The sequence below is a fragment of the Lycium barbarum genome, chromosome 10 (assembly GCF_019175385.1).
Source record: "Lycium barbarum isolate Lr01 chromosome 10, ASM1917538v2, whole genome shotgun sequence".
NCBI classification, from domain to species: Eukaryota; Viridiplantae; Streptophyta; class Magnoliopsida; order Solanales; family Solanaceae; genus Lycium; species Lycium barbarum.
Genome location: NC_083346.1, coordinates 78,379,766 through 78,396,745, shown reverse-complemented (window position 1 = coordinate 78,396,745; position 16,980 = coordinate 78,379,766). Strand labels below are relative to the sequence as shown.

The following is a 16,980-nucleotide window of genomic DNA, read 5'->3' as shown; positions in this document are numbered from 1 at the left end:
TGATCGACATGTTATGATGATGTATGCGTTCTGATAATGCATGTACTATGATTATATATATGATGTATTTATGAAATGGAACCACCGTTAAAAGTTACACAGGTTGTATCGTCATCTTATGACTTATGATTTCTCTATCATGTTCATTTCATTCATGCTTTACATACTCAATACAATGTTCGTACTGGCGTCCATTTTCTTTGGACGTTGTGTTCATGTCCACAGGTAGACAGGGTGGTGATCCAGACTCGTAGAGTTAACAGCAGATTTACAGGGGCACTCCATTTCTCTGGAGGTGCTATTTGGTTTTTTTTTTGTGTATATATGTATTTTGGGCACGACGGGGTCTTGTCCCGTCCATATGATTAGTACTCTAGTAGAGGCTCGTAGATACGCAGGTGTGGATAGTATGGTCTCACGATGTCCTCATTGTATATTTGTATTATTTTGATAGCCGAAGGGCTTATTTATATAAAAGTAATTATGTTTCTAAATGAAAATAGTTTTCCTATGATTGAGTATAAATTAATGAGTGTACGCTTAATGAGTATGATAAGTAATGGAATGAGTGGTGCTCGGTGGATAGCCCCAGGTACCCATCATGGCCCCTAGTCGGGTCGTGACAGAGATAGAGGGAGGAGTGGAGCATCTAGCTCCAGCGGTCCTTTGTACCGCATATATGCACTAGCCGGTAGGTAAGATCGTGAGTTGTCTCCTGATGTCGTCACATGCATATTATCAGTCTCTTCCTATGATGTGAATGCACTGATTGGCCCAAGTTCCACTTTATCATATGTTACTCCATTTGTCGTCAGCAAGTTTGGGGCAGAACCTGAATCGATTAAACCGTTTGAGGTGTCAACACCAGTTGGTGATCCAGTCATAGCTAGGCGGATATATCAAGGCTGTGTGGTGATAGTTTGTAATCACCATACCTTAGCAGATTTGATTGAGTTAGACATGATTTATTTCGATGTGATCATGGGTATGGATTGGTTGGCTTCCTGTTAGGCTAATGTTGATTGCAGAACGAAGATAGTATGATTCTAGTTTCCGAGCAAGCCAGTCCTTGAGTGGAAGTGCAAGGCTGCTTCGCTGAGAGGTAGGTTTATATCCTACCTTAAGGCAAGGAAGATGATTAGAAAGGGGTACATTTATCACTTAGTTTGGGTTCAGGACGTACAAGCAGAGTCGCCGACCCTTCAGTCTGTCCCTGTGGTTAATGAGTTCCCAGAAGTATTTCCAAATGAGGTTCCAGGCATTCCGCCAGAGAGAGCGATTGATTTCACTATCGATTTATTGCCAGATACTTAGCCAATATCTATTCCTCCTTATAGAATGACACCTGCGGAGTTGAAATAATTAAAGGAGCAGTTGAGGGATTTACTTGAGAAGGATTTTATTAGGCCCAGTACATCGCTGTGGGGAGCACCGGTATTATTTGTAAAAAAAAAAAGGATGGCTCCTTGCGAATGTGTATTGATTAGAGGCAATTGAATAAGGTAACTGTAAAGAATAAATATCCACTCCCGAGAATTGATGAATTGTTTGATCAGCTATAAGGTACCAAATATTTCTCGAAAATAGACTTGAGATCAGGGTATCATCAGGTTAGGGTGAAAGAGGAAGACATTCCGAAGACGGCATTCCGGACTAGATATGGGCACTATGAGTTCCTTGTTATGTCATTTGGATTAACTAATGCTCTAGCTGTGTTCATGGACTTGATGAATTGCGTATTTAGGCCCTTCTTAGATCTGTTCGTGATTGTGTTTATAGATGATATTCTGGTTATTCGTCGTCAGAGGCGGAACATACAGAACATTTACAAGCAGTGCTTAGAATCCTTCGAGACAAAAAACTGTATGTTAAGTTCTCCAAGTGTGAGTTCTGGTTGAACTCAGTGGCTTTTCTTGGCCACATTATTTCAGATGAAGGCATTAGAGTAGATACTCAAAAGATTGAAGCTGTAAAGAATTGGCCAAGGCCCACGACACCAATGGAGATGCATAGTTTCTTGGGTTTGGCTGGTTATTACAGAAGGTTCGTAGAAGGATTTTCTTCTCTTTAGGCCCCATTGACCAAGTTGACTCAGGAATCAGTTCAATTCCAGTGGACAGATGCGTGTTAGCAGAGTTTTCAGATATTGAAGGACAAGTTGACCTCAGCATCCGTCTTGACTCTTCCAGAAGGAATAGATGGCTATGTGATATATTGTGATGCTTCGGGTATTGGTTTTGAATATGTATTGATGCAACACGGTAAGGTTGTTGCTTATGCGGCTAGGCAGTTGAAGAAGCACAAGAAGAATTATCCAACCCGTGATCTTGAGTTAGCTGCGGTGATCCATGCTTTGAAATTGTGGAGACATTATTTATACGGTGCCCATGCTGATATTTATACTGATCACAAGAGCCTCCAGTATATCTTTAAGCAGAAGGACTTGAATTTACGTCAGAGGCGGTGGCTAGAGTTGTTGAAAGACTATGATGCCAATATTCTGTACCATCCTGGTAAGGCTAATGTAGTAGCCGATGCTCTTAGTCATAAATCCATGGGTAGTCTAACTGATCTGCAGCTGGAGAAAAGAGAGATAGTACGTGAAGGTCGCCGATTAGCTGGCCTTGGAGTTCGGCTGATAAACTCAGGTGATACAGGAGTTACAATTCAGGATACAGCGATGTCATCCTTGGTAGCCGAGATAAAGGAACGTCAGTATGAAGATCCTGCTCTAGTCCATTATCGGGATACAGTTCCTCAAAAAGAAAAGACATTTTTCATGATTACAGGAGATGGAGTGCTCAGGTATAGAGGTAGATTATGCGTCCCTAATGTTGCAGGCCTTCGTCAGCAAGTTAAGGGGAAAACCCATTATTCTCACTATTCTATCCATCCGGGCACAACAAAGATATATCATGATCTCAAAGAAGTTTATTGGTGGGATGGTATGAAAAGAGATGTAGCGGAGTTTGTCGCTCAGTGTCCAAATTATCAGCAAGTTAAAATAGAGCATCAGAAGCCTGGAGGTTTATTACAGGCTATGGAGATCCCGACATGGAAATGGAAGGTAATTAATATGGATTTCATTACAGGGTTGCCCCGTACTCAGCGGAAGTATGATTCAATATGGGTCATAGTTGATAGGCTTACAAAGTCAGCTCATTTCCTACCTGTCAGAACTACTTATTCAGCTGAAGATTACGCGACGCTCTATCTTAGAGAGAATGTACGACCTCATGGGGTCCCTACAGCCATTATCTCAGATAGAGGGGCACAGTTCACAACTAATTTCTGGAGATTCTGAACTTCAGGATAGATTGGGGACTCAGGTGAGTCTTAGTACTGCTTTTCATCCGCAGACCAATGGACAAGCTGAACGTACTATACAGACCTTTGAGGATATGCTGAGAGCTTGTGTACTTGATTTTCAAGGTAGCTGGGATGACCATTTGCCTCTTATTGAATTTTCTTACAATAACAGTTACCATTCCAGTATTCAAATGGCTTCTTATGAGGCTTTGTATGGACGAAGATGTAGATCCCCTATAGGATGGTTTGATGTTGGAGAAAATCAGTTAGTTGGCCCCGATTTAATACAGCAAGCAGTTGACAAAGTGAAAATAATTCAGGAAAGATTGCTAGCAGCTTAGAGTAGGCAGAAATCCTATACAGATAATCAACGACGCAAGTTGGAATTTGAAGTAGGCGATTGGGTTTTCCTGAAAATTTCAACTATGAAGGGAGTGATGAGATTTGGCAAGAAAGGTAAGTTGATCCCTCGGTACATCGGACCATACAGAATTATTCGTACAGTGGGTAAGATGGCATATGAGTTAGAGCTACCTTCTGTGTTGGAGTCTGTGCATCCAATTTTTCATGTGTCGATGCTTCGTAAGTGCACCGGAGATCCTTCCAGAATTTTACCTGTAAATGATGTTCAAGTCACCGAGCAACTGTCCTACGAAGAAGTTCCCATTGCCATTCTAGATAGGCAAGTACGGAGACTTAGAACCAAAGATGTAGCTTCAGTTAAAGTCTTATGGAGAAATAATAATACAGAGGAAATGACGTGGGAAGCGGAAGAAGACATGAAGTCCAAGTACCCACATTTATTTCCACCTCCAGAGGAGACTCAGGCAAAGACACCATTTTCCCCAGGTATATAATGCTTTCTTTGATGTTTTCTTGGTCGTGTGTGGGCATGGTGGTTGTTGTTGTTATTGTAGCCTGTGAGGCGATATATTTTGGGTTGTTGTGACAGGATGGTAGTGTCATATTATAAGGGAAACTCTAGCAAATTTTTTATAGAATCCCCAAGAGTCTAACATTCGAGGACGAATGTTCCACACCAAATGACCATTTAAGACAACTCGGATAACAATAGAAATAAGCCATACAAATAAGGAACTAATGAAATAACTTGATATGGAAACTTTATGCAATGCAAGGCCTTTGCCATCACTCGGTACACATGCATTCAAATACTATGACTCGTGACCCATGGGGGACTTATGAGGTCTATATACCAACCCGACATCATTTCCCTTTGGGTTCCTAGCCTCTTTAGGCTTCCAAATCATCAAACTCAGCCTATAGGCTCACATTATCTATCACTTAGCCAAGTTGGCTCATGTCATCAACATCACACCATCCGAAACTATTTCCCCTATGACCTTACACATGTATCCTCAAATGCACATGAGATTCTATATAAAGCATGAATGTGACATACACAACAATAAGAAATCAAGCTAAGCAATAAAGACTCAATCTTTAGCTCTTTTCCATGTTTTAAACGAGTATTTAGGAGTGATGAGAACACATAATCACAAATGGGACATATAATAAGCATAGAAGAATCAATTAAGGGACCTCATATCCTAATCACATACACAAATCAATATATGCTATCAGCTAACGGCCAAAGCATGGCATTCAGACCGGACTATACAGTGGAAATTACACAAATATCTATATCATGGCACTGGTACTCGATACAACTGCTCGTTACCTCACAAGTATCGGGTCCCCATTTGGTTACCTCATTATTAGACCAACCACGACGCTTTAATTAAGGTCAGAAAGTCTCAACTTGCCTGAATCAAAATCCGACGATCGCAACGCAGCCTTGCCCTTACGTAGTGCCTCCGAATGAAACCAATCTATTCAAATACGTATTCTACATTAGAAAACGAGTCTGTGGACACCCATATTTCTATGTAAAAGTTTCGAGCTTAAAATAGGATTCCGAGCTATGAAGGGTAAAAGTGGAAATTCGACTCATAAATAGTTTACCCATGATCTAGGGTTTCTAGATACCAAGAATCAATCAAATCCAACATCAATTCCATGATTAATTGAATAAATCCTCATCTTAAACTTAGGGTTCTTAAACCCCCAATTCCCCAATCCTAAATCATGATTTCTATCATGGAGTCCCTTAACAATCGAAGATATAATAGTAAAAGAGGAATTAGAAACTTACCCACTTGATGAATCTTGCAAAATCTCTCAAAAACCACTTTAAACCGAGTCCCAAAGCTCCAAATATGTGAATGAGAAGATTAATCTTTAAATGGGAAATAAATATCTGATCTGACCAGCGATTTCCGCATCAGTGGACAAATCCTTTCATCTGCGAGCCCACTTGTGCAGTCCAAACCTCCCAGATGTGAGGTTCACTTAAAAATCCCAAGTCCGCACGCTGATGGGGGCCTCCATTCGCAAGAACGGGCCTAGCTACTTAGCCAAAACACCGCAGTTGTGGCCCACCTTGCGCAGGTGCGAGCCAAATCTCGCAGAAGCAAGACACCAAAAAACTAGAAAATCAGCCAAGTTTCAAACTTCAATCCGACACCCGAAACTCATCTGAGACTTCTTGACACAAAACCAAATATGCAAACCAGTCCTAAAATATCCAACGAACTCACTCACCCACTCGAAATTTCCAAAAGAGGTCATCTCGACCCGAGGTTGTCTGAGGTCAACTCCATTTCTCATAAAGCTATATTTCCAATCAAAAGTCCAAAATACCCCCTAGTCCCTTGGGAACCGAACCAACAACTCAACCAAGTGATACTCCACATTTTGGATCTAATGGAATTGAAGAAACCTCCACAAGACTCATTTACCTCCGATGTTGACTTTGGTCAACCAAATACTTAAGGATTTTGAAAAACTCCTGTAACTTACTCAAAATCCACCGAAATGCTTAGGAAAACGCATCACTTACCCCGCAAGTCAAATATAACTTAATGAAGCTAGGGAAAGGGTCAATAGGGGTAAAATAGGCAAAACAATCAAAATAACCTAACAGGTCGTTATAGAATATGAATTAGATGAGTGAAATCCACCGTAGATAAATCACATTTACTCACCTAGAGGGGGTTTTCAATGTTCAGTTGTCTCATCATTTTCTCTAGATTCCGAACTCTTTCAAATTTCTCGCACTCTTTCTCTTTCCCAAATTCAGATGTATATAAGGTCTTGGATTTATATGGCCCTGATTAAGCAACAGTTGGCAAGTTTAACCATTGATAGGCGGTCCCCAAGGCTTGACTGCAACCACAGTTGGGCAACTGTTGCCATTGACATGGCCTTCCCCCCATTCTTCCTTCAATAGCATGCAACGGTTAAAAAGTGTTTATGGTTGTTAGTTTCCTTCTCTTGTTTCCATATGCAAGTGTGGCCATGTAGGGAAATCGTTTTCACTTTTGGTTCGTGTCCCTGAAGGCTGAGTTTCTTTCTTATTGGAATCTATCACGCTTCAATCATGACAACAGTTGAAGCCACGATTCAATAACTCGTTTCAATTTCATGCTTAGTCCAATTTTCTTAAGTTATGCACTTGGCCATTTTGCTTATGTCTTTCAAACTAGTACTAGGGTGATGTCCAAGTACCAAACAATCTTGTTACCCTCGGGTGAGCCTACACACCTTTTAAGGGCTAATAGATTATCCTCTTAAGCTCGTTTGAATTAGGAGTTTTCGTAAGACTTCACATGTATGTCTGAATACCCTCTCAGTTATTTTTGTTTATTCCATAACATTTCTTAATCTCATTTGACAAATTTTGATCTCATTCATAACTTTATCTCAACACTCATTGCCTCATCATATCATTAATAGCATAAAAGCACAGGTTAAGTTTTATAACATGTCGTAGAGTTCATATTTTAAATTATACATAAACCATATTGTTTACCCCAGATTTCGATAACAATTAAATTTGTAAGTGAGGTATAGGATATGTGGATGAATTTTAACCTATTTTGGTTGGTATGAAATGTATATGGATTTGCTTGTTGTAATATTATATATATATATATATATATATATATATATATATATATATATATATATATATATATATATATATATATATATATTATGAGTAAGTTTATTGAGATCGATGATTTAAGCTAAATATATATATACTAGGAAACATATTATGTTGAATGGGTAAGTAAAACTAAAGAACACCACAAGTCCGGACCAATATCAGAGAGAGAGAGAGAGAGAGAGATACAGAGAGAGAGAGAGAGAGAGAGAGAGAGAGAGAGAAAGAGAGAGCTTTTATATATTTTACTATTACAATGTTCTAGATCTGAAGAAGCTAACCCCAAAAAGTAGGAAAATGTCCTCTATTTATAGGTATGCCTCATGGGGCTCGAATACAATACAAAGCCCTTTGAAATAAAGAAACCCTAAAAAGGATAAGGTAGGACCGTCCAGTCTGACACACGTACGGTCTGACACCCGTACGGTCATCAGTACAAAATGGTAGAATAGTTTTTTGACGCGTGGCAGCATTGCAACCGGTTAACCGGACCAACGGACACGATGATCTTGGATCGACTAACCGGATCAACGGACACAATGATCTCGGACTGGCGTACCCGGACAAACGGACACGCTTTCCCTGTCTCGGGTAATTGCTTCGGGCACGATACCTTGGTGTGAAGAAAAGACCGAACATGCTCGTGCTCATTTGGACTTACCCTTGGCTCCAGACTCACCGGTCATACATTGACCTAGTTTTTACCGTATACAGCTAGTCCCCACACTTTTCGGAGCGTAGTTTTACCGGACTAACGGGAAGTGGATAAGTCACAAAACCGGTGGTTCTATAAGCTCGTTCTTATCTTCAAATTTGGCGGGAAGAGTTATGTCACGTCTTTTTGACATCGGCCACATGTCTCATCCCGAGTGGTCGACCTCGTGAAACTCCCCAACCCACGTCGCTTCATATCACGTCGCATTAAATGTGGGACACGTGTCGCTTTTCGATTGGTCGTTGTTTGTAATCACTACAGTATAACGCCTATATTAGGCTCACTGCAGCTTCATTTTTTCATTTTCACTCTCACTTTCACTACACATTTTCTTCACATTCTCTACTTCTTGCTTCTTGATCGTGAAGGCCACTTTGTTAACTTCTCCATTTGTTACTTTGATCGTAAAGCCTTTTTGTTACTTCATCAAAGTTTTTGTATCTTTCAACTGCTTCTCCCATTCTTCTAATATTTCCTCTTCCATTGTTATGTTCTTGAATATTCCATCTGCCACTTCAAATTCCCAAATTTTCTTACTCACCTTAAAAATGTCTACCAATACCGAATCTACTTCCCAGGATGTTCCCTCGGTTGTTTCTCATGGAACAGAGCCTGTTTCACAACCCGAAGGAAAAACATTTGTAGAACCGACTGCTCTGGACATAATACCGTCCAGACCCAACTACAGCCACAAAGTTTTCATCGAGAATCCATCTCCAATCGCAGATAGAAGTTACGACATAAGGCGATACCCTTCATCTATAACGGAGGATCTTCTCCCTTGGGTCCGGGCAGAATGTGGATGGGACAAGCATCTGGTACAAGTGTTCGCCCCCGGGCTCGAGGAGTCCGTTATCGATTACAGAGAAGGTTTCCTATACGTTTATATGTATCCGTTCATGCTCAAATTCGATCCTCCAATTGATCCGGTTATTCTCGAGATGTGCCGACTGTACAATGTAACCTTGGCCCAAATTGGGCCGATTATCTGGAGGATCGTGGCCTGCCTCCGCTTACTGGCCAATAACGCCAAAAGCGAATTCACATTGGCGCACTTCATCCGGTTGTATTCTCCGAGAATCTTCCGATGAGGCATGATAAAGATCGCTAAACGAGGTCGGAACCAAATCCTTTCCAAACTCGACGAGGATAGAGATCGAGGATGGTTGGAATGTTATATCCGGGTAAGGACCGCAGACATTATTCCGGCTGATCATATGACCTTTCCGCAAAAGTGGAACAATAGACGTAAGTTTCTCAGTTCTCCCTTCTATAATTATCCTTCCTCTACGCTTTGTCAAAATTTACTCCCTTACATACATATGTTTTTTTTTAGTCGAAGCATGGATACCTTCAGCTGTCTGGAACCTTACCGAGTGGGTTGGAGCTGAAAAAAGGACATGGGGGGGCCTGTCGCGTGGCCGATGGGTTGCCCAAAATCACGGTAATGTTCTCCTTGATTCGGTATTTATTGCATCCTCCCTTTTTCTTTTTATTTCTATAACTCCTTCGGTATTCAGGCTTTCACAAGGGCTCGGTGGAGCCAAAACCCTAATCAACGGCTGAGACTGTTGCACTGGCTCCTGAATTTGATATGACAGGGTCATCCTGGCTCATTGCTACAGCTGGGAAGAGACAGAGAAAACCCTCGGCCAAAGGGCAGAAACCAAAGAAGAAGGAGGGAAGTGTTGTTCGGACCCTGATGGATGAATCTGAGCCCGATGTTATTATTCAAAGGGTCGAAGCGGGCCCCTTCATCGCCTCTAGTCTGGAGGAAGAAACTACCATTCCGCCCTCGCCTATAGTTGAGGAAAGAACTTTCATTCCGACCCCGCACACAGGTGGGGAAGAAGATGTCCTTTTTTCGATTCCTCTAAGTTTGGTGAATTTATCGACATTTCAGGTGATGCTTCGCCCGAAGAGGCTTCCTTGGCGAAGAGGCCTAGAAGATCTGGACTATCTCCGGACATCGAGGTCGAACAAAGGGCAGAGTCGTCCCCGGATAACAAGGCTTCAATGGTTACCAGCCCACTGCCCGGTGGCGACCAAGCTACTACATCTGAGGCACCTATATCTACCGAGGCTGCTGGAGCCGTTCCGGCTTCTCCTACTCCTGCATCAAGGTCCAATAACCTGGACGATATGTTCACGGATACCCCTCCTGCAACCAGGGAAGCAGCTGGGTTCGAATATCTTCCTATTCCTCAAGCCACGAGGGCGGCTAGCCGGTCCACCGATACGAGCGCGAGGGATTCCCCTGTAGGTATTTTCCCGACCCCGGCTGTAGAACCGAGAAGGAAGAGGTCAGCTATGATCACTATCCCTGAGGATTATAGTTTTTTATCACGCCCTGTGGGAGTAGCGAGTTACCTACGGCCTCTTATCTCTGATTCGAATAAGAGAAAAATGGCCGGGGTTCCTTGGCAGTGCCTTATAAATGAAGGCATGCATGCAGGCAACCAGGTAAGCTTTACACTCAATCTTTCTGTAATTCAATGTGATTTTTGACTCTTGCTTATGTAATTTAACTCGATTTGTTTCTTCTGCAGAGTGTTATGCTCGTTAATGAGGGCTTTATCCGTGCCCAACATGAGGTTGACGACTTAAAGGGCCAGCTGGATGCCTAGGGCCGAGAAACGGAAAAGTTCTAACATCTGCTGCAAGAAAAAGAAGAGCAACTAAGCCAGGCCGCTGCTCTTCCCAACCTTCAACCCGAGCTCGAGGCTTCAAAGATCGAAAATCTTCGCTTGAAGGCCGATTTGGCCGATATGGTTGAAAAGAACCAGCTCCTTGAAGCGGATAATAATGGCCTTAACCAAGACAATGCCCGTTTTATTTTGAGCCTCGGTGAACTCGAGGCCACTATTTTCCAACTTCGAAGTGAACTTGATTCGGTCAGGGCTGATGCTGTGAGGATGGTAGAAATGCATCGACACCTTGAATTCGAGAGTGCTAATGACAAGGAGAAGTTGAGGGTGGTCGAACAGAAGGCCGAGAAACGAGCCCGGATTAGTGATGAGCTCAAGAGCAAGCTCGAGGAGGAGGCAGAGGCCAATGATGTGCTTCAGGCCGAGCTTGAGTCGGCTAATCAAATTCAAACAGTTCTTCTCGAAGAAAGATCCGAACTAGAGGCAAAATTGACAAAAGCCGAGGTCGACCTAGAAGAGTCACTAAAAGACACGGAGATTGCCGAGGCTCGTTCTACGATTCTGGTTGAGTATGAGCGGTGGAAATCCCGGAGGATTACCCTCGAAGAGGTTAAAAAGGGGTTAGGGGACCTCCAGGCCCGGATACTCGAAGCCAAAGAGATAGAGGAGAGGGCCAAGAAAGCTCTCGATGCTAAGTCGGAAGATTCCGAGCAGACGATTTCCGAGAATTTCGGTTCCAACCATACTGGGTAGATCAGGGCCTGTACGAGCCTTTATTTTGTTTTTTCGCTTTTGACTTGTGTGGGAAGTCCAAATGTAAAGACTTGGTTTTATATATGAAATGTGAATTTCCCAGTAGTCCCTATTGTTTTCTTCATTCTTTTATCCGAGTGTATGTTATGACATTTTCCTTAATCGTTTTATCCAGCAACGGATGATCCGAGGTTCGAAGTCACCTTTTTGTCCGAATTAAGCCTATCTTATTAAGTATTGGCTTTTTCTTCGTTCGGTACGTTTTTGACCGAGAATTTTATCGAATGATTTGCCCGCGGGGCTTATTTATGCTTCGTGAATTCAGACGTCTCCGAATCACGATGGGAATTTTGGGTTGAGGTTTTTAAGTTATTTGAACCTTTTCCGACTGTTTGCTTATAATAGATTAGATTCGGATACTTGAATCCCTGCCTTTTATCAAGTTTTGAGACGGCAGTTCCGATTCGAGGGTGTTAAAAGATTTTGGCTCGGTTCAACGTAACTTTGTTGCCTTTGCCGAATTTTGATGATAGTCCCCGGTATAGGGCATTTAATAAAAAGACATGTACGAGACGTAATTTTTCATAACGCTTCTTTATATTGCAAGTGTTTGCATGTACATAATATAAGGATTTCATCTGTTTCCTTCTGTTTTTTGCCGTAGCACATACTAAGTGGACACGATTTGCTTTTGATCGTTTGGTCCTTACATCGAAGCCTAATACAAAAGGTCCGGGTTTACACAAAAATAAGAAGTCACAAAATTTTGAGGACCTTTCCGGTATAACACTTAACAACGTTTCTTCATCTCGAGGACCTTTCCGGTATAGCACTTAACAGCGTTCTTCATCTTCTTTGGTGAGTTGAACTTATTCTTCCTTTCCGGGATAGGCCTCGATGTGGGTATGATAGTCCCCAAGTGTTTATCCGAGCTGCATGATCAGGTAAGTACTTATTAAGTCCTCACTCGAGGGACAGACCCTCCGTTTCCGAGCACTTTGCCTTGTTTCCATAAAGTAACACGTTATACTTGTTGCCTCATTAAAAACCTTGTCGGAAAACCCACTTTGGGACAAATCCGTACTAAGGAAAAGAGTGCAACACGTGTTTTCAGACCTAACTTCATTCGGTACTACTTCTGCAAAAAGGGGTAGGTTAATAAATGATGATCACTAGGGTAGGCATCCATACCTTAGCAATAGTATCTAGAAATAGTATCTCTTCAAATGAGCCACATTCCAGTTATTGTGCAACCGTTGTCAGTCCATGGATTCCAGCTGATACGACCCTTTGCTGGTTACTCCGGTTATCTTGTACGACCCTTCCCAGTTCGGACCCAACTTCCCGTCATTGGGATTCTTGGTTTTCAAAGTGACTTTCCGAAGTACCAAGTCCCCAACTCGGAAATGCCAAAGATTGGCCCTCCGATTGTAGTACCTTTCCATTCTATGTTTTTGAGCTGCTAAACGGACTAGCGCATTTTCGTGTAGTTCGTCTGCCTGGTCGAGTTTTATGGCCATAACCTCCTCGTTTGACCCGCTGGTGATGTATTTGAACCGGAGGCTCGGTTCACCAACTTCTACGGAAATCAGAGCTTCGGCCCCGTAGACCAACGAGAAAGGTGTTTCTCCCGTGCTTGATTTTGACGTAGTCCTGTAAGCCCATAATACCTACGGCAACATCTCCTTCCATTTATGTTTCTATGCTTCAAGTATTTTCCTTAGATTTTGAATGATTGTTTTGTTCGTAGATTCAGCTTGTCCGTTTGCACTCGGGTGATACGGAGTCGATATAATCTTCTTGATCTTCAACCCTTCGAGAAAATTATTGACCTTGCTGCCAACGAACTGAGGGCCGTTATCACACGTTATTTCGGCCGGGATGCCGAAACGACAGATAATATGGTCCCATATGAAGTCAATAACCTCGTTTTTTCTAATCTTTTCGAAGGCCTGCGCTTCAGCCCATTTTGAGAAATAGTCAGTCATAAACAGAATGAAACGAGCTTTACCTGGTGCCCATGGCAAAGGATCGACGATGTGCATTCCCCACTTCATGAACGGCCAAGGTGATACCACCGGGTGCAACAACTCCCCGAGTTGGTGAATCATCAGGGCATGCCTTTGACACCCTTCGCATTTCTGAACATAATTCTTCGCATCATCATGCATCCGGTTCCAATAATAACCGGCTCTGATAATTTTTTGAACCAAAGCCTCCGCACCGGAGTGATTACCACAGGTACCCTCGTGGACTTCTCTTATCACGTAATCTGTTTCTCCGGGACCCAAACACTTGGCTAGAAGTTCGGAGAAAGACCGTCGATACAATTGACCGTCTATTAAGCAGAACCGTGCTGCTTTGGTCCGGATTGATCGTGATTCCTTTGGGTTGCTCGGGAGTTTCCCATTTTGCAAGTAGTCGATGTATCTGTTGCGCTAATCCCAAGTTAGACCCATTGTGTTTATCTCGGCCTGCCCATTTTCTACCACCGAATTCATCAACTGCACTACGGTACCGGGGTTGATTTCCTCCGCTTCTACTAAGAGCCCAAATTAGCCAATGCATCGGCTTCGTTATTCTGCTCTCTGGGTACATGCTGCATGGTCCATTCTCTAAACCGGTGTAGTATCACCTGAGTTTTCGCCAAGTAGCTATGGATACGCTCATTTTTGACCTCGAAGACACCATTGACCTGGTTAACGACCAAAAGAGAGTCGCATTTTGCTTGGATTATTTCGGCTCCCAGACTTTGAGCCAATTCCAAACCTGCAAGCATAGCCTCATACTCGGCTTCATTGTTAGTCAATTTAATAGTTCTAATCGACTGTCTAATGGCATCACCGGCGGGGGTTTTAAGGACAATGCCCAACCCGGAACCTTTTAGGTTCGAAGCCCCATCTGTGTGTAGAGACCAGATACCCGAAGTTTTTTTCGAGGTTAACAAAAGTTCTTTCTCGACCTCGGGAATCATGGCGGGGGTAAAGTCTGCCACAAAATCGTCTAAGATTTGAGACTTAATAACCGTTCTAGTCTTATATTCGATATCATATCCGCTAATCTCTACGGCCCATTTGGTCAGCCTCCTTGATAACTCCGGTTTATGCATGACGTTTTTTAGCGGCTAAGTAGTTACTACGCATATCGGATGGCATTGAAAGTAAGGTTTCAGCTTTCTTAAAGCACTTATCAAAGCTAAGGCCAACTTTTCGAGGTGCAGATAATGAGTCTCCGCGTCTCCTAAAGTCCTACTCACATAATATATTGGAAATTGCATACCTGCTTCTTCTCGGACCAAAACACCACTTACCGCTAAATCGGACACGACAAGGTATAGAAACAACTGTTCGTCTGCCTTCGGTGTGTGCAGCAAGGGCGGGCTCGATAAGTATCTTTTTAATTCCTACAAAGACTTTTGACATTCCGGTGTCCAGATGAAGTCATTCTTCTTTCTCAGTAATGAGAAGAAACGGTGACTTTTATCCGAAGACCTCGAAATGAAACAGCTCAGTGCTGCTATCCTTCCGGTGAGCCTCTGCACAGCCTTGACGTTGTTCACCACCTCAGTATCCTCTATGGCTTTGATCTTGTATGGGTTAATTTCAAATCCCCGGTTCGACACCATGAAACCTAAAAATATGCCTAATCGGACACTGAGGGCACACTTCTCCGGGTTAAGTTTCATGTTGTATTTGCGAAGCACATCGAAGGTATCCTGCAAATGTTTTAAATGGTCCTCTATTTCCAGGGACTTGACTACCATGTCATCAATATAAACTTCCATTGTTTTCCCTATCTGTTCTTCGAACATTCCATTAACTAGGCGTTGGTAAGTTGCTCCGGCATTTTTTAACCCGAATGGCATGACATTATAACAGTAAGTCCCCTATCGGGTAATAAAGGACATTTTCTCTTGATCCTCTGGGTGCATCCGGATTTGGTTGTACCCAGAGTAAGCATCGAGAAAACTCAACATCTCATGCCTGGCCGTTGAATCGATCATTCGATCGATGTATGGCACCGGAAATGAATCCTTTGGGCATGCTTTGTTAAGATCCTTATAGTCAACATACATTCTAAATTTATTACCTTTCTTTGGCGCCACCACTACATTGGCTAGCCAATCCAGGTATTTTATGTCACACCCTAATCTTGATAGGGCATGATGGGTACCCGACCCTTACTTAGGGCCGAGCGAACCCGCTGACTCTTATTACACACATAATCTCTTTGGACTCTTAAATCAAATAAAAATGAAATACATAGTAAAGGCTTTCAGAAACATTCTTTTCGTCGTTCTCAAGCCAAGTAAAATCTGTAATCATATGGAATTTGTAACATAACGCAAAATGGTACATCGGCTTGTAGAGCCGCTTACAAGACTGACGACCCACATACGTGACTCTGTCTGCAAAGTCTCTAACATCAATCAGGAATCATAACATATATACTCTGACTTGGCAACACTCCGGAAGGAAACAGAGCTCGCCAATCCCGCTGGAACATCTTCTAGCAATGTTTTCTACTCATCTGTGTGTACCTGCGTGGCATGAAACGCAGCCCCCGAAGAAAAGGGGGTCAGTACGGAATATGTACTGAGTATGTAAGGCATGAAGTACAGTAAAGAGGATCATAACTAAGACAGAGGTTTACCAGAAGCAAATATGACTAAAAAAAAACATCAATGCACTTGCCTTTTGAAATGAAAATCATGCATGTCATCATCATATATCATATATACATATAACGTGCCCCGGCCCTCTAGTGAGGGACGCGGTGAATAAAATCATGTATGTCAATATCATGTATCATATATGAATGTAACGTGCCCCGGCCCTCTAGTGAGGGACGCGGTGAATAGAGTCATCATATGCCATCCTGGCCGCCACCCCGTCATCATATCATCATGTCATCATATATATATATATATATATATATATATATATATATATATATATATATATATAACGTGCCCCGGCCCTCTAGTGAGGGACGCGGTGAACAATGCAGTGGAGTACGCACGAGAACATGCCCTGGCCCGGGACGCAGTGAAGGACATATTGAGGCATGCACGAGCAGAGTAGTGAGAAAACATATGCACATAAATAAATTTTTAAGACTCGATAGGTAAGTACACAAACCGACACTTGAAAGATCGTAAACATGTTTCGGGTCAATCCGAGTTTGCCTAAGAAAGTTATGACCATCATTTACTACAGAACCTTCTACGAACGTTTTAAAGCAATCCGAGACCGTCTACGAAAGTTAGGGACATTAATACTTATAGAACTCTTTTAAAAACAAGAACTCTTTATGTTTTGCTCGTTATCATACAATAAGCTCGTCTATACTAAGTATACTCATATCAAGAAGTGAATAAGAATCGTAAACAAGCTCGGAATTAAAGAGTAGAGTTACCCCAAGGTGCGTGTCATACCTTACTTAGCTCTAGGACATGCCAAAGAAAGAGAGAGTAAGCCTTACATACTTGGAAGATGATTCTCGACTTTCAACTTACTTCCCGC

The 16,980-nt window shown here is 42.4% G+C and overlaps 1 protein-coding gene across 1 annotated transcript; it reads left to right on the top strand.

Moving 5' to 3' along the window:
• Window positions 1-10,822: 10,822 nt before the first annotated feature.
• Window positions 10,823-11,455, top strand: LOC132613069 (uncharacterized). Its single transcript, XM_060327125.1, has one exon. It carries the CDS (start codon window positions 10,823-10,825, stop codon window positions 11,453-11,455), a length of 633 nt encoding a protein of 210 aa, XP_060183108.1.
• The last annotated feature ends 5,525 nt before the right edge of the window (window positions 11,456-16,980 follow it).